The 18,086-nt window shown below is 40.0% G+C and overlaps 1 protein-coding gene across 3 annotated transcripts in view; it reads left to right on the forward strand.

The window, feature by feature from the left end:
• Positions 1-18,086, forward strand: part of LOC107509651 (chondroitin sulfate proteoglycan 4) — a 54,507-nt gene that overhangs the window by 5,568 nt on the left and 30,853 nt on the right. For 2 of the 3 annotated variants that reach the window (XM_016142349.2, XM_036225849.1), the window contains exons 2-5: positions 4,242-4,405; positions 4,717-8,280; positions 9,910-10,380; positions 13,180-13,356. In XM_016142349.2, coding sequence (XP_015997835.2) covers positions 4,242-4,405; positions 4,717-8,280; positions 9,910-10,380; positions 13,180-13,356 — 4,376 coding nt within the window. Of the gene's footprint in view, positions 1-4,241; positions 4,406-4,716; positions 8,281-9,903; positions 10,381-13,179; positions 13,357-18,086 lie in introns of all 3 variants that reach the window. The other variant, XM_036225850.1, reaches the window with a different exon arrangement.

The raw sequence follows: 18,086 nt of genomic DNA on the forward strand, positions 1-18,086 counted from the left end.
ATGATAAGGGCCCTTAAGGAGTAGTAACCCACAGGGTGGGTACATTTGCAAGCACGAGCGTGCGCACACTTTAATTGGGAAGATCTTTCAGATGAATGCAGTGGCATTTACCCTCTGACTGTTTGCCGCCGATCCGTCAAAGCTCTGCAACTTCTGCCATGGCCAACGCTCCTCACACTGTACCACACCTTCAGTTCCTTGCAGTCATCTCTTTCCTTCCTTTTTGTCTCTCCCTTCTTTTTTTTTTTTTCTCTTCTCTTCTCCCTAACCCTTTACCTGCTCTTCTTAGAAGCCATTGCCTGAGGGACCTTACTCCATCCTCCTGCTAGGCCAAGTGCTTCTATTTTGGTCTACATTTCCCAGCTAATAACTGAGCAACTGTAATTCCTTGATTAGCAGTCTATCTCATTCACCATTGACTCTCCAGTACCAGACGCTTGGCATATTTGTGGACAGAATAAGTGCATGTAGGATGGGACTCTTGAATCTGTCAGGGAGAGACACTTTATGATTAGATTGTTCCTTTCTTCATATCCCAGATTGGCCCCCAACAAGCTTCTGTTGTGCCAACTGTCTAATGTCACTTGGATACACTCTTCTTTCTAAGCAGCTTTTTCCTCTGGTAGATTGCAAGCCCCTTTGTCTTATTAATTCCCTACCTTAAACTCCTGATAGACACGTAGTAGTTGCTCGAATAGTAAAAACAAAACGACAACAAACAAACCCTAAAACAAACACAAAACCCAAATCAAACAAAAACCCAGGAAGATGTAGTTTAGAAGAAGCAATGGGAACCAATTCTAAAGTTAGGAAAAGAAACAATCTCACCCACCTGGCAGAAATTAGAAATAGAAATGCTAACTTTCCATGAAAAGAATTTTATCCACCTTACTGCCAAACTTTGGCTTCCATTCAACCATTTCACCTTTTATTTAAGCACACACGTTGCTCTGATTTTTGTTCTACTTGATTTGCTACATACATATAATACTGAAATCATACCTTTTCCTTCACTGTGGGTAGGGATCACCTTTCTTTTTCTAGGAGCAGTTTTACTTGTGCTTCTATTTGCTTTTCATTGTTATTTTGAGGCACTTACTGGGGCCCACAAAAATTGGGGTCAATTTGGAGGTAAGCAAGGAAGTTTTAAAACCAGAAGTTTTAAACTTGCTTCCTTGTTTTTCCCTTGAGGCAGTGGAAATTTCTAGCTACCAGCTGGGGCTGGAATTGATTTAGTGCCAGAGAGGTGAACCGTGGGAAAATATAGGGATGTTGTTTATTAATGTTACTTAGTCATTCTCAGCGGTAGATTTTATGATTTAGAAAACATTTCCTGGTTTTGAAAACTTAACAATACAGCCTCTACGTCTGTCAAAAATTGGAGTGGGGGGATTCAGTTATGGGAAGGCCAGGAGGATAAACTAGGATAGCTAGTAGGTTTATAATTCCTTGTGTCAACTTTATGACCTTATCCCTACATTTTAGTTTTATTGAGTTAACTATTAATGGCTGTTTTTAATTAGAGAAAAGGGTGCTTGTGTATATCTGAGAAAGTCTGTAGAGATCACAATCATCTCTGTATCAACTCGTATCTTGGTAAAAACACTGGATCGGTGGTTGGGAATGCTTGTTTTTTTGTCTTAGCTGTGTTTCAAACTAACCGTTGACTTTACCTGAGTCCCTAAGCCTCTCTAGACCTGAATTTACTGAACTGTGAAATAAGGTTAGTTTAGTTTGGTTTAATAAATGCTTGCTTGCTGCCTGCCTATCTTAGGTGTGGTTCCATAGAGAGAGAGGGTTAGGCAGGAGTTCTTGTGCAAGCGAATTATTGAGTGAATACTACAAGGAGACAACCAAGGAAGTGAGGGATGCAGGATAAATCAGGGGAAGCACCCAAGCAAAGATGTAGTTTCAGCTGATCTCATCTCAGCCTTATCTCTGGAGAACAACATGCGTGGCAACACAGACTTCTACATATTTTGCACATCTGTTTCCATTATTGGTTATAGGTTGCCCTCCAGGGCAGGGGGTATAATTTTACTGAAATTTCTTGATTGCTGTTGTCATTTTGAGGCACTTACTGGGGCCCACAAAAGTTATGGTCAACAAAGTTTATTTGTTGGAAGATGTGTGCACCAATCCGTTAAAAGGGATCTAAATGGGGCACCGGCAGAATCTATTATGCCACCTGTGTGCCAGGTACTGTGCCGGGTATTGCAGAGAGAAAGATACAAAAGAAATGGTCCGTGATCATTGTTTATTCATCTATCTCCCGCACTATTTCAACTCGTGAAATAGTGCGGGAGATAGATGAATAAACAAGTAATTTTAATACAACATGCTCTTCATCATACACCCATTGTGGCAAAGTAGGGGCGGCAGGTGACAGAGGCTGGCCGTTGCCCATCGGCCAAGTCATTTTGTCTGCCTGATTGTTTAATGCCATTTTTTGGGGGATGTTTTCTGGTGGGCATGCAATATAATGATATTCCCGCTTCATGCTGACATTCATGTATCTATTCCAGACCTCCTGTGCCTTTTCATTCAATCTGTCTCATTCTAGTCTCCTGACCATCTGCTTGGGCCATTTACTGCTACCTATCAGTTTTTACGTATTCTAATCTCAGACCACTTTTCTCTCATATAAAGTGGATGATGAAGAGTACAGCCCCAAATTCTATTTATTTAGGAATTTCCGCTCACTACTGTTTTTCATGGCCACCTCTAAGAAGCGCTATAGTGCAGTAGGGGTCCATTTTCAGCTTGCACCCGTATGATGAAGTTAACTCCTCCATGAACCAAGTTCAGGTGTTTTGCTCCTCCATCAGCTGGTAATAAGGGATCCTTATGCAGCCACATGTGCGGGCTGAGGAAAAGGTGCTGGCGCAAGAATGATAATGACATGGAGCTACCATCTTGTGTAACTTGCTTGTGCCTCTGGCCCTATTCATGCTGTATCCCGGAGATACCACTTCCATCCCTTTAATCTCTTCTTCCATCATCTGTCTTGGCAATTCTGTCATGTCTGTCTCAGGGTGCATCATTGCATTGTTTGTGCTACTAGGAGTCCCCTTAGCAGTGAGTTTATACCGTTTGCCAGCATGTTATATCCTCTACCTTAGGAGAGTGCTCCGAAATCTATGAATTCTCCCTTATTCAAACTTATGTTTCTGTCCTCTTGATCAGATACCCTCAGTTCCCTGTGTATTCTCTCAGCTACTGGCAGTCCGTTCCTGGTGGGTCCCCCAGCTCCTTTATGGTCTAGTCCCTTTCCTCCCACATCAAGCCTAGCATATCCCCACACAGGTTGTGTTGTGCCTTAACATTTGTTTTTGGTCTAATGGTCAGGAGGAAAGATGGGGACCTATCTTTAGGGTTCACATGTTGCTTGTAGGGAGAGGCCTCTGCATCTTCTTTAAGCATAAAGAGTGCCATACTTAATAGGGAAATAGGTCAATTCTGCAGGTTACGAGGATTCAGAGGGATCTAAGGACCCAAGATATTTGAATGCACCAATCCAATGTCTCCATTCCATATGTCAGGGTTCCATTCTTTCCCAACCAGAGCCATAGTCTTGTCAAAGCAAGCCTGTCTTGGTTGGGACTTTATTTGGAGCTCGACTACTCTGTTGATTAATTCTTGGGTGAGAGTCTCGCCTTTCTCTGTCCTCCTGCTATAAGAGATGAGAAAGACTACCAGGGAAATACTCTGGCTTTCACACTTAGCTCGTAATTGTCAACTAATCTCTTGTAAATTTTATCTTTTCCCAAAACTTGATTCAAACTTAGCAATAGACACCCAATTCTATTGTCCTCGTGGTTACTATTTGCCCTATATTTTTCACAGCTTGATATTTCATAGCCAGCTAATGTGTTCCCTTCCACCGTTATACCAGTTTACCTCCAGTGACTTCAGATTAGTTACTGTGGAAGGGAAGGAAGCAGTATTGGGTAGATGGAGAAGTCGAATGGCAATTCAGTTTTAGTGAAAGCCCCAGCCGCCCCTCTTGAGACTTTTGAAGAGAGACTGACCCATCAGAGCTGTCCTGAGTTGGGGCGAGAGAACAGTGAGCTTTTATACCCCCATGTCGGATCCGTGGGGTACCCAGGAAGCAGGAGTGGCCTTGAGCAGGGCAGCTGTCTTCAGCAGGGTCAGTCCCTGAAGGGAGATGATAATATAAAGTGAAACAGTCATTGTGTAATAAAGTTACTAACATGTTTCTTTTAAAAATTTCTCCCTAGCTTCTTTTTATGGTGAAAGCTATGTGGAGCTCAATGTCATAGAATTTTCCTCTGAGTTATCTCTTCGATTGAAATTTCAAACCAGCAAACCACAGGGATTACTTTTTCTTGCAGCTGGGGAAAATGACTACTGTATAATAGAACTTCTCTCAGGAAATTTATGGGTAAGATTTTTAAAAATCCTTAAAGCCATATAAGCATTCAATTACTGCAGAGAAAAACAGTGAGAGAAAGAGAACAAAACAGTTATCCCTTTGATTAGTGTTATTTCACGAATAAAATCATGTGTCATCTGCAAGGGTAGGATCTTCTTCAATTTGTCTTAAATATTCTGACTCTGAAAAATTTTAACCTCAATATGTAGCCCATAAATATAGAAAAAGTTTTCATGTTCAAGTTTCTCTTTCTCTCTGAATGGCCCTGTTTTCTTAATAAAACCCTGTAATATGAAATTGATTGATTCTTTTTCTTTCAGGTGAGAGCGAATCTTGGGGCAGGTGAACAAGTACTCCTTTCTGAACAGAGACTTCATGTGGATGACTTGACCTGGCATTTAGTGGAACTGTACTGTGTTAAGGATACTGTCTCTCTGGTTGTTGACAAACATTATGAGACAACTGGCCAGGTTACTGGTGGGATGCACAATTTGCACTTTCGACATGGAGTCTACGTAGGAGGCCACAATGGGCTTGATGTCCCTTACCTAGTTGGAGAGCTCCCCAATTTCCGTGGATGTATGGAGGATGTGGTATTTAACCAGAGGGAGATCCTTACATCCCTAAGATCTTACCCTGGTTTTAAGAAGGTCTATGAGGTGTCACTGGGATGCAGTGATGAATTTTTCGCAGGGGAGGGTGAAGCCATCAATTTCTTTAGCTCCAGATCCTATATCACCTTCCCACAATGGAAGATGCAAGGGGAAGGGCTATTGGAATTTGCTCTGCAGACCGGAACTCAACAAGCCTTGATTTTATTTCAGTCAGGTAGAGAAGGAGAGTTTGTCGCTTTGGAAATTGTTAAAGGTGTATTGAGAGCTCACGTAGGAAGGAGTAAAAGTACTACTCGGCTCTCTTCTTTTCGCTTAGTGAGTGATGACAAGTGGCATGTTATTCAACTCAGATTCACTGAAAGGCATCTGGACCTGATGGTAGATGAACAAGGGGTAAGGGCATCGCTGCCTTTGAAAGGCAAACCGTTTGTATCTGAAGGCCCCCTCTTTGTGGGAGGTCTTGATAACCGCAAGAGAGAAGAAGTTAAGAAGTTAGAACTTGCCTCTGTGCCTAGGAAATCTACTCGAAGAATCTCTTTCAAAGGGTGCTTAAAAGGCTTGGAAGCCAACTCAGAAAAGAGGGCATTAAAGGATGCCCTCGTTTCCAAAGATATATCTGTTGGGTGTAAAATGAAGTCTCGCGATGCCGAAAATCTTTCCATAACAACAACAGAAAATGTGCTTCGGTCAGAAGTTCTCCCTTCCCCTGCTATTCCTGAGGCCGGCAAGCTTTTTCTTCAAGATGCAAGTAGCTCTTTCTTGGTTCTGAATGACTTGGAGGTCCAAGAAGGTGGGCAAGCCTTGCTGGAACAAAGGCATGTGAAAGTGGGTATGAAATTTAAAGATTTGGGTATCCACCATTCTCAAATACTATTTAAAATAAAAGAAATGCCTATTCATGGGTTCCTTCGATTAGCTGTTTCCCCCGAACAGGAGACGGGGAAGGCTTTTACTCTGTTAGATTTGGAGCAAGGGAAAGTTCGGTATGTCCATGATGGTTCGGAAGAAACTAGGGATTACTTCACATTTTCGGTCTCTTCCAACAGCAAGGAGGAAATGCCTTTGTATCTACAAGGTCACGTTCCCTATGTGTTTAACATTATTGTCATTCCAGTAAATGATCCCCCATACCTTAAGCTTCCTGAAGGAAACTTGCTTCTCCTGTTTGAGAAGTCAAAGAAGCAACTGACTCCAGATATAATCCATGTGTCAGACCCTGACACAGATTCCTTGAGTCTTAGTCTTTCAGTTCTTGGCAACTTCGATTCAGATGCTGGATTTTTAGAAAATACCAATGATCCCGGGAGAGCCGTTAATGGCTTTACCCTTGGGGATTTAAAAGACGGCAACATTTTCTATGTGCACAGAGGCCATCAGAATTCTCGGATCCTTCTCAGAGCAAGCGATGGCGAGTTAGTTAGCAATACAGTGGTGTTACGGGTCATGGCTGTTCCTTGGGACTTTGAAGTGGCCAATAGAACAGGGGTGGTCGTACGACAGGGTGACACAGTTCTGATTACACAGAGCAACTTGTCAGTGGAGGTTAATGGTGAACATCATGAGATGGAAACCCACTACATTATCACTCGTCTACCTCAGTTTGGCCAGATTCAGCGGCAGGAGTCAAGTGGCGAATGGAAACAAGTTAGTACCTTTTCTCAGCATTCCATTGATCGGGGTCAGATCCGGTACTGCAGTACATTCAAAGAATTACAGCTAGAAAATGTTACAGATCACTTTAAATTTAAAGTTAACATAGAAGGAAAAATCAGTGGGGAGTTGATGTTTCCTGTTACCGTACAGTGGCTAAAGTTTACACTTCTAAAAATTGTTCCTCTCGAGATCGATAAAAGAAACAGACAAGTATTGAATTGTGATCACTTACAGGCTGTCACAGAGGGTGTGGAAGTAGCTGAGGAGGAACTACATTTTAAGTTACAGACCCCACCTAAGAAAGGAAAATTGCTACTTGGCAATAAAGTTCTAAAAACAAACTCAATCTTCAGCCAACATGACATTACAGACTCAAAGGTAAGTTATGAACCACAGGAGAGGCCTAGGGAAGACACACAAGATACTTTTACGTTCTCGATTGTTGCAAAGCACATAGAATCAAAAGATTATACTTTCACAATAAACTTAAAACCAGCTAAGACACACATTATTTTAACTAACAGAGGATTATTTGTAAAAGAAGGAGGAGAGAAGTTAATCACGAAATCTGAATTATTCGCTCAAACCCTGGACAATCAGACCTTCCAGTATAAACTCATGAGGAGTCCTCAACATGGGAAGCTGAAACTGGTTAACTTTTCACATTCTCTGGGAAGTCATGACAATGTCACCACATTCACTAACGAAGACATAGTGGGTGAGCGGCTGATGTATGTCCATGATGACTCCGAGACCCAATGGGATGAATTCCTCCTCGTGGCCTCCACTACGAGCCAAGAAGGAGTGGTCAGGGGTCTTGACACGGAGCATTTGTCTACAGAACTCAAAGTCATCATTTCTATTGGGCCGAAAAATGATGAGAGACCAGTGCGTGTGGTAGATAAGGTCTTCCACGTTGTACGGAATGGCCAGCGCTTATTGACACTGGCAGATCTCTGTTACCACGACCCTGACTCAGATTTTGATGATGGCCAATTGCTGTACACCCGACGGGGCATCCCAAATGGGGACTTGGTGCGAACCAGTGACCCCACTCAGAAACTCTACCAGTTCAGGCAAGACGACCTACAAGCAGGGCGCGTGCTCTTCAGGCATCGGGGCGCAGATTCAGCCCGCTTTGTGCTGTTTGTGACAGATGGCGTCCACTACACGTCGTCCCTTCTTGAGGTCAGTGTGTCAGACCCCTACATCCAATTAGCCAACAACACGGGGCTGCTCGTAATGAGGGGAGAGGACAGCAGGCTCACAGCAGCCAACCTCAGTGTCACCACAAACCAAGATATTAGGACGAACCGCGAGATCGAATTCCGTATCGTGCAGCCTGCAAAGCATGGCAGAGTGCTGGTCAACAGCTCTGTGTCCCACACATTTACCCAGCATGACTTGATGCAAGGACATGTGGTTTATAGGCACGATGGCAGTGGCAACTTCGATGTGTTCAACCTGACAGTGAAAGTTAAAGAAACATATTTAGCAGTGAGTGTCTATGTGCAAGTGTCCTTGGAAAGCCACCAACAACCCACCCAGGTTCTACACAGCAAGACCCTTGTAGTTGAAGAAGGAAAACCAGTAAAACTGGGGAGAGGAAAGCTCCAGGTAGGTAGTCATCCTGGCACCACACGGTCTCGCCCTCCCAGAATCACAGGGGCAAATCTATTTCTTTGCTTCTGAAAGCTATTTTTGTATTGATTTCTCTTCTGGTATTCGGAGTTACTTTTTAAAAAATGTAGATGCCATTGTGAAGAAATGAGGGAAGTTTATATGATTTCTATTTTGCTAATTTCCCTATAGTTGGTAATGAATATAAGCAATACTAAGCCTTGTTTTAAAGCCGCGTGCACACAGGCACCTAACTATGTGTGTATGTTTGGTATAGGACAAACTGGGAATGAACAGGGGATATATATATTATAGTAGATAAAAGAGCTTTACTTTTTTGAAATTTTTCATAGTGACATGGCCAATATTTTATTTGATCTGAGTTACATTTATAATGCAATGAAGCAGGAAATAAAAACTTTGAAAAATTTAACAAACATAAAAAGGATTCTTAAACCAGCAGAAGATAATATATTACAGTTTATTTCCTTAACTCTGAGTGTAGTCTTGTGTAGTTTCCTGAAATAGATGGATACAATTGGCCTAGACCACTGGAATTTTGGGTTCGAGACCTCCCACCAGAAGCTATCTGGTTCCCTGGGGCTCCCACTTGGACATAGTCATGCTGATCAGAGTTAGGAAAGAGTGTCCTTTTTAGGGCAATCTCGGACAGGCTTCGTAAACTGATTTATGACAATTGGCCACAAATGTAGGTATTCTGTGTCTACCTTCAGGACTGCAAACAAGTTTACTTGAAGGCTAAATATAGCCACTAACACCAAAGAGAAATGAATTCAAATCAGAAGCAGTTTACTAAGTAATTAGGTTTTTTTGTATCTTATATTCTGTAGTTTTAAAAAATTGTATTAGAACATACTCTCCCTATTTTGTAATCATCAGTTTAATGCCTATTTAATATCCATAGGGGGGAAGTACAATACATTTTTAAATTAATTATTGGGGAGATGCAATGGGCAGTTAATGTATTATAGAATTGTACACTTGAAACTTATATCATGTTTCAAATAATGAGTTTTGACTAAGGGAACGTGGGGCCCACCAGCTTTTCTCAATTATTTTCCAGGATCTTAAGAGAGTTTATGTTTAAGTTTCCCCACAAGGGGGCATGTGCAGGCCAGTGACTATAAATCAGTTACAATGACAGTTGGGATGGATTTCGCTGAATCAGTTGATTAAATATATATTGAAAATGTTGAACCAGTTAAAATGAGGGAGAAAAATACACTTTCCTCTGCAGTCTTAGAATTGCAGTGATTCAACTGCTGCTGCTTCCACGTTGTATTCTCTTTCCTCTACCATTTTATTTCTTTCATCTCAACCTTCTGAATCCTGAGTTTCTTGCCATTGTGGATGATGCCTTGTTAATCTGTTAGCGGCTATTCAAGTGCTGTTGACCATTACTTTTCATTGCCACTAGGGCTAAAATTCAAAATATTGGCATAGTCACCAAAACGGACCCAGGCTTAAACTGTGTATCCACCCTGATTGTAACTTAAGCCATTTGTGGGCATTAATAGAAAAAATTTGGTTCCAGGGTCATGACTCTTACATGTATTAATGTATTTCTTTTTTTGTGTGTCTATGTCTTGCATATATAAACTCAAGGCTGTGCGTGAAGATGATATCCCTTCAGAAGCAACGTTCATTGTCAGAACTCCACCAATGCATGGCTACCTCCGAAAATCTTTACCAGAAGAAAGCAGCTTGGGTGCAAATGAAAAGTCCCCTTTGATTTTCACACAACAGGATATTGATGATGGTAATATCTATTATGTGCAGACTGCTCCTGACCAACAAAAGGACCATTTTTTACTGGATGTGATGAATGGTTTCCAAGCTGTGAGTGGAGTTGAAATCTTGGTGGATATTGTCCCAAAGCGGATTCCTCTGGAGGTACAAAACTTCACAGTCCAAGAAGGTGGTTCCAGAGCACTCCTGGAAGATGACCTCAAAATTCCAAGCAAATACTTTGAAGGACTTGACTGTGAATTTGTTCTACTCAAACCACCAAAACATGGTTATGTTGAAAATTCTCATTTTCCAAGAGTAAAGCTAATGAAATTTACCAGGAAACAGGTAATAACTCTCAGTTAATATGTTTGGGTATGAGAGAGAAAAACATAACTGTTTATTATTTAGGTTCATTAACTCTTGGGAGTGATGGGGCCTCAAAGGGTATCTAGTTGAAGCTCCCAACTCGGAAGCCCTTTCCCAGCAACCTCATAGAGAGGTCATCTAGCCATTGGTTAAATATCTTACATGATGGAAAACTTATTACTTCCTGAGATGGGTCCTTCTAGTTAAAAAAAAATAATTGTTATAAAGTTCTTTATGCTGAGTAGAAATCTGTCACTTAAAAACTTTTCATAGGTCTTGGCTCTGGTAGCTTACAGAACAAGTTGTACCTCCTTTCATGAATGCTCTTCAGATATTTGAAGGAAAAAGTTATCAGATTCCCTTGGATTTTGTCTTCTTTGCATTCGACTTCTCTGGTTTCTCCAGCTTTTGCTCATTTGTCTTGAATTTCTAGCCCCTGCAACATCCTGGCTACCCAGTTCTAGAGGAACTTCACACTGCCAGCGTCCTTCCGAAAGTATGAGACCCAGACATTTAACACAAGCATGCTTTAACCGTTAGTGGATTTTTTTTCACTCATTTATTCTCTTGTTTCATCAACAGACACTGATAGAGTCTATACTCTGTGCCACATCCTATGAAAATCAAAGCACTATCAATGGCTAAAACGGTCCAGCTCCTGCAATAAAGCAGCTGGACACAACTGCCAATCTGGTGTCCAATCGGCGTTAAATAACCAGAGCCAACTCTAGGCTGCTAGCAAATTTCTGTGCTTTGGGCTAGAAAGTTATTATTGTGAGACTGCGTTCTTACAGTGAATAAAAACATGATTTCGATTACTTTCTTTTTAAATATTGGAAAGTAACTGGTACATCCTCATCATTTCCTTTATAAGCTCCTAAGTGAGTGAGGTGAATATGAAGGAAGAACATTCAGGCAGAGGGAAGAGCAAACGAACTGCTCTGTGCGGGGAGCATGCAAGTTTAATGTGGCCGGAGTTGCATGAATGTGAGGAGAGCAGTAGATGAGGGTAGGGAGGTCCAGTATGGGAGGGCCTTCGACTTCACCTTTGACCCTGAGTGAGGTGGAGAGCAATGGAGGAGGGAGGATGTGAGCAGATGAATGACACAATATGCCCTGAACATGATTGGTGACAGGGGACTGAATACTTCTTAATCTTTTAAGATTTTCTACAAGTTTGTTATATCCTTTAATTTCAGGTCAGCAGATGTTTTTTCTAGTGTTAGAAATCTAGAAATAAAAAAATCCCCTACCAGACCCTCTTTTCTGCCTTTAGATTAATGCCTATTAAATGGCATGTAATTTAGGGGAGTGCCACTTTATTGAGCAAAGATGAATTTCCTCAGGAAAAATACTAAAGAGGTGACATCTATTTAAATGCTATGTTTCTAAAGCTTATAAAATTAAAAATTGTCTTGCTCTCTGATCAGCGCCATCTTCCATGTTTGTTTACAAATAGCTTAAGACAGCATGTTCCAAAAACACGTGGTCAGCCCTATGACCCGCAGTTCCCCTGCCCGTGGAACTCCAGAGAAATTCTCATCACACCTTTTGTACGAATAGCCAGGACTTCCCTTGAGAGTCTTCATAAACTTTTCAACTCTTGTCAGAAACACCTCTGAGAGATCAAAAGTCTTTGCTCAAAGGAAGTGTGCCATAGGAATGGGTGAAGTTGCACTTTTAAAAATTTTGGCTGTATTTTATCAAAACAAACAACCCCAGAGATTTTTCAGAAGTTCACCTATTCCTGTTGGGCTTTGGAAGCTCTGTGCTGTTGTATGTTTGGGTCACGGATTCACTGACGCCAAGTTCCTTTCTAGCTTTAAAATTCTCTTGGTCTCTGATTTTGCTCCTGTGCTCTTGGGTATTTCCATCAGAGCCTTAAAGACATGAAAGGCATTTCTGAACAGATTTGTGGTTACTACAAATCCAAGAGGAATAACTAATTCATTTGATGACCATTTCAGAATGAAAATTAGAAAGATGAAATCTACAAGAGATAAAAGTAAATGTTTGCATTTGGGTTATTACAGTGAGATAGATCTGCATTGATAGAATAATTTGGTTCCAATATATTTCATTATATTTTGTCCACAAGAGATATATGGTAGTTAGTGTTGGGTAGCATCTATTAAGAGATACATCAAAAAACAATTGTCTTTTGAAGGAGGAGAAACAGCATTCTGATGTAGCAGGTGTAACCACTCATATGAAAAAAACAAGGGAATAATGCATGCTTAACTCAGAAAAGAGAAATTTGGGTAAACTTAAAAGTTGCCCGTATGTTTACAAAGAACAGAAATCCAACCAGCAGGTGGAAACTTCAGAGCCTAAATCTAACATTCTGACTTACCCAACAAAGCAATCCACAGCTTCAAAAATTAATCACTCTAAATAAACAAGTAGAGTCTGAATTTTAGGGAATGTTATTCCATTGGAAGCAAGGCTGGATTATATCACTTGCCTACAACATAATTTAGTGTTAGAAATAGCCTTTGAACTTAAGACTTGTGATGACAGTCCAGCATTCTTTTTACCCTACATTGCTTGGTCACTCTGTTCCTCCTTAAACTTATTTCTAGAATGCAGCATCTATTCATAAAAATGATATAATCCATTATAATTTACACTCTAATTGTCAGAATCAAGCTTCATGGTATGAACACATGTTCTGTGTTTCAGAGAGAGATAAAAAAGTTAAGATTTATTTATAGCAAGCTATTTATATTTTTAAATCACATTTTAGTAAGTTGGTGATTTTTTTGTTGTTGGTAATAGGTGGAGAATGAATTGATTTACTATGTTCACGATGATAGTGAGGAACTTCTTGACAATTTCACCATCTTTGCAAATAGCTTAGAGCTGGGGAAACAGAGTTTTCCCCAAACTCTTTTCGTGACTGTTGAATCAATAAATGATGAGGCTCCAGTAATAACAGCCAATAAAATTCTTCAGGTAAGTGCTTTGTGCTCTTTGATTTATCATAATAACATGAGGGCTACCACTTCGATTTTCTTTTGTATTATTCCTAATGCTAAATAATAAGATGTATGACTATGTATGTACAGTTGACATATTCATACTGGTTTTAAATAAATGATAGTTATTACTATAACATTTCAATGATAGTTATTACCATAACATTTCATTGTGTGTCAAGAGATGATGAATCACACTGAGTTACTGTCGTATTGCATTTCTGAAGCGGACACTACTCACATTGTATTCCCTGATGCCTGGCCTTTTCTAGTTAGGTTAGGAAGGTGTTGGTAGCATAGTGGTTAAGAGAGTGGGCTCTGCTGTAGACGGATTGGGTGAGAATTGGCTCCATTTCCTATGTGATCTTGAACAAGTCATTTAGTTTTTTAATTTGTTCTCATCAAGGCAGTGGAAAATGGAGGCTGAGTTGTGAAACTTAAATGCTAAAATGATAGCAAAATTCTCCCACAGTGCCTGGCACATGGTTAGGGCTCAATAAGTGGTAGCTATTATTACTAAAAAGTTCCAAGGACGCACTAGTTTTAGAATAAAATAAATCTGCCATACAGTGTTGTTATTTTGCCGGTCCTGGGAGCTTCTATCACTCTCCACTCTTTCCTAGAATCTCCCACGAGTGGCTTGTAAGCACTCAGATAAACATGCCTTAGCTGCCACATAGTATCTTCTCCTGATCTGGAGCTCTGAGGTAAGGTCTGCTGTTGTGCCCTCTGTTGTCCACACGAAGGGGCCGACGCACAGGAAGCCCTGTCTCTGAAGGCATCATTTCCTGCCACACCAGCTCTCCCTGCATCGATGCTGATGTTCCCATCCATGCTGGTTTACACTCAAGTATCCTAAAGCTTCCATACAATAGACCTGGTTTTAACTCACCCCTTCTTAACTGTCCCTTCTTCTAAGGACTTGGACGTGAACCCACTGTTCTGGCTTGGAGAATAATCGTAACTGTTATAATAGTAAGTGTTCAAAAAATAGGTATTAGTTATTACTATGTGTCAAGTACTGCTCTAAGGGTATATAGCTCACTGAGATATGTGCTACCGTTTCACTCATGGGACAGATGAGGGAATTGTGTGACAGCTGAATGACAGGCTCACGATAGAGTGACAGCATGGGAGCCTAATGGCTTGTTCATGCCTCTTTCTATGATTGCCAGCAATGTCTGACACATAGTACAAAGTAAATGTTTGTTGAAGGAATGAGTAAATGAAAATATTAGTTGTCAGTTCCCCTCAACACTGGCCCATGTTTCAGAGACCAGGCTTTTGTCTTGGCTCTTTCTTCCCTCAGAAGAACTGCATTTCTGAGAGAATCCTTGGCCCCTGACACAAATAAACCCCTTGTAGACACATTTATTAGATACCACTTCATCAGGATACTTTTCAACATGTAAGAGGTTTCTGTGTTTGGGAACGGGGACAGATTATTGCCCTCAGCTTTTAAGTCTCTGCAACTACCCATCATTCTAGCCCTGCCTGCCAGGTTAGCCTTGCCTGACCCTGCGCTGCCCACATGCCTTGTTCTTTCCTGAAGGAAAGGAAGTGGGGATGGAAAGACAGGGTTCATGGTCTGAAAAACTGGCTAATTCACGTTAGGTACTGCTATTGCAGCTCAAAGTCATGGTGAGGAGGGGAAATAAAGAAAATAAAGGAAAATGAAGGAAAAATATAATCATAAAAATTTTTAACATTTAAAGAAAAAGGTGTGTGGATGAGGGCACATTATTACAATATTGCTTTCCTATTATATATATTATACATGAAATTGCTGCAAGGATTTTAGAATACTGAAATCTTGTGCACTGAAATTTATGATATAATCACAATGTCTATTATCAATCTTAGCATAATTTGGACTTGGTGAGAAAGACCCAAGAGGCAATCAGGGAGTTGTCTTGCTAGTTTTGAGAGCCCATATAAGCAGTTTACAATGTGTAAGACATTCTTTACTTTCTACCCCTAATTTTTTTATTGGCATATGATAGCTCTGTCATATCCATGAAAATATATTATAATAATAGCAAGTGAGAATTTAAAAACTTCCTGTGTGTATTGGACATGTTGTAACATGTTCTCACAAACCGATAACTTTAGTACTATTAAAGAATAGTTGCATATCAAGCTTGTCAACTTTCTGAAAACTAATGTATGAAAAATATGCATTTCATCAGAATAGAAGAGCTTTGGAGGTGTATTTCCAACAATAGATAGTTTCTCCAAAGCTTTGGTGAACAGTTATTTCTTTCCCAGCAAAAGGTTCAAATTTACTAGATTGTTTTAAATACTGACTTTCCATTTTCTATATTTCAAAGCATATCAAACAGTAATAATGATGATAATAATTATAATGATAGCTAATGCTTACATAGTACTCTGAGCTGCCATCGATCTGAGTACTTTATATTTATTTACTCATTTAATCTTCAACTGCTCTGAGACACCACTTTTAATTTAAGGATGAAGAATGTGAGGCACAGAGAAGCTTAGACATTTGCCCAAGATCAAAAGTGGAAGAGCCACTGGTAGACAGGAAGTGGCTGAGCTAGGATGTAAGTCCTTGCTCATAACCAGGACACTCTCTGGCCTTTTCCTTCACAGTGATCGTTAAGAAGCCCAAGGACCTGGTGTAATAGATAAAGCAAGTATCGCTCTTATTCTCATTTCAAAGAAGAAAGAATTAAAGCTCCAGAGGTTAAGTAACTTGCAAAAAGTAACAAAGTTAGGTAGCTACAGAGTCTGGAGCAAAGTATGAATTCATAAGTCCTCTCTATTATTAAGGTTCTCCAGAGAACCAGAATCAATAGGGTATGGGTGCATAAAAATTTCACACACACACATATATTTATGTACACACACACATATATATACACACACATATACACACATATATACACTTTCTCTGACTTTAATATATATTTTTATATTTATGTAATATATATTTTAATACCTATATTTACACACACAGAGACTATCTCTGACTATTCAAATAGCATTTTCTCAAGACCTTCATAGTGTCCTAAATGACCTCCACTTTCCTTACTTGTCATTAGAGCCTGCAGGAGGTGGCCAAAGGGTCATCTGCAGTCCACTTAGCAGTAGGAAGAGGGAGTGCGGGGGATGGAGCTGCTGGCGGCATCTCAGACTCTGAGTGGGAGTTCAGAGGCAGAAATCTGAAGGTTAGCCACTCTGTCTCAGCATTTCAAATACATTTCTTTCTCCCGATGTACTTTAAACAACATTTCCTTAAGCCACAGCATCGCGGTATTGGAGATCGTTTCTGCCCTGACAAACTGGAATTAGGAATTGGAGTTAGACTACCTCAGGTGAATCCTTTGCATTTTACTCTGAAATATATTCTACTGAATACTTTTGTATTCCAGTGTGACCAGTGATTTTTGAGCATAGCTGGTAAGATGCGTTTGTGTCCACAAGGGGGCTTCATTTTCCTATTTTTCAACTTTGGCTTTCTATAATACTGTACGCTTTTTTTTTAGTTGTACCAAAAATAGAACTATTTGGTTGTTTCTGATGAGCCCTTGTCATCACTAAAAAGAACTTTGAGAGCTAGGGACAGTGGAAAAATTAGGGCAGCAAAGTCTGAAATGATGACTGAGGCCTGGAAGTGTCAAATAAGGAAGAGTGAATTCACGAACATTTCATATGCCTCATCAGAATTCAAAACAATGGTCTGGGTTTTCAGATAATAGGATCACAATCGTGATTATAATGAATCATAATTAGGTTTCTAAATTCCATTAACCTCCTGTTTAAGTCAAAGGTGAATTAAAAAATATATTATTCAAATTAATAAGTATCAATTTTTTTTTTTTTTTTTGATATTCCTTAAACCATGTTTTCTTGGGCTTCGGGTCACGTTTAAATCTGAATTCAAGTTCAGGGTCTTTGTTCTCGTTCTCCTCAGATATTTGAAATTTGTATTCCCAAAGACTGGGCACTAAATCAGGTCTCACCGAAAGCAATGGGGCTGTTAGTTGAACTAAATTTGGTTTGAGTGGAAACGAAGACCTGAGGTTACTAGCTCTTGTTTCAAGTGGCAGGTTTTCTGTTTGTTTTGGAAGATGGTATATTCCAGAGCCAAGAGGGGGCAAGGGAGTGTTTCTCAGAAGAGTAATACAGTGGAAAACATGCTTCATCCAGCTTTTGGATGCATGATATTGGAAAAAATGAACATCTACGAGTCATGGGAAGAGAAATGGCAATACATTTCCAAATCAATGTGAATTCCTGAAGAAATGAGAATAAGATGCATGGATGGATTTAGAAATGTAAAAAAGTGAAAAACTAGAATGAGTGGGCTTGGAATTTTGTTAAATAATCTAACTTGTATGTTTTATAGAAACTATAACTTCTCCATGGATTAACTAAATGCCAAAACCTTATAATTTGAACATAGGTTGATTAGAATTTCTGGTAGCTATTTGAAAATTGATGTACTTATAGTTTAAAGCTGAAAAATCTTTAGTAGGCGTATCCTAAATGCCAAGATATAGGGCATCTTCGACAACACAATCATTAAAGAATAAAACACTCACCTCAAATTATGAAGGAATGCTGTGGAATTAAAGAAAGTCTGCAGTACATGTTACAGAATGGCCTCAATAGTGATTAGCATCACACTCCAAATGACTTTTAAGTAATATTTTGAAGACTCACATCTATTCTTAGAGA

This window comes from Rousettus aegyptiacus, unplaced genomic scaffold (genome assembly GCF_014176215.1).
Source record: "Rousettus aegyptiacus isolate mRouAeg1 unplaced genomic scaffold, mRouAeg1.p scaffold_m13_p_8, whole genome shotgun sequence".
NCBI classification, from domain to species: domain Eukaryota; kingdom Metazoa; phylum Chordata; class Mammalia; order Chiroptera; family Pteropodidae; genus Rousettus; species Rousettus aegyptiacus.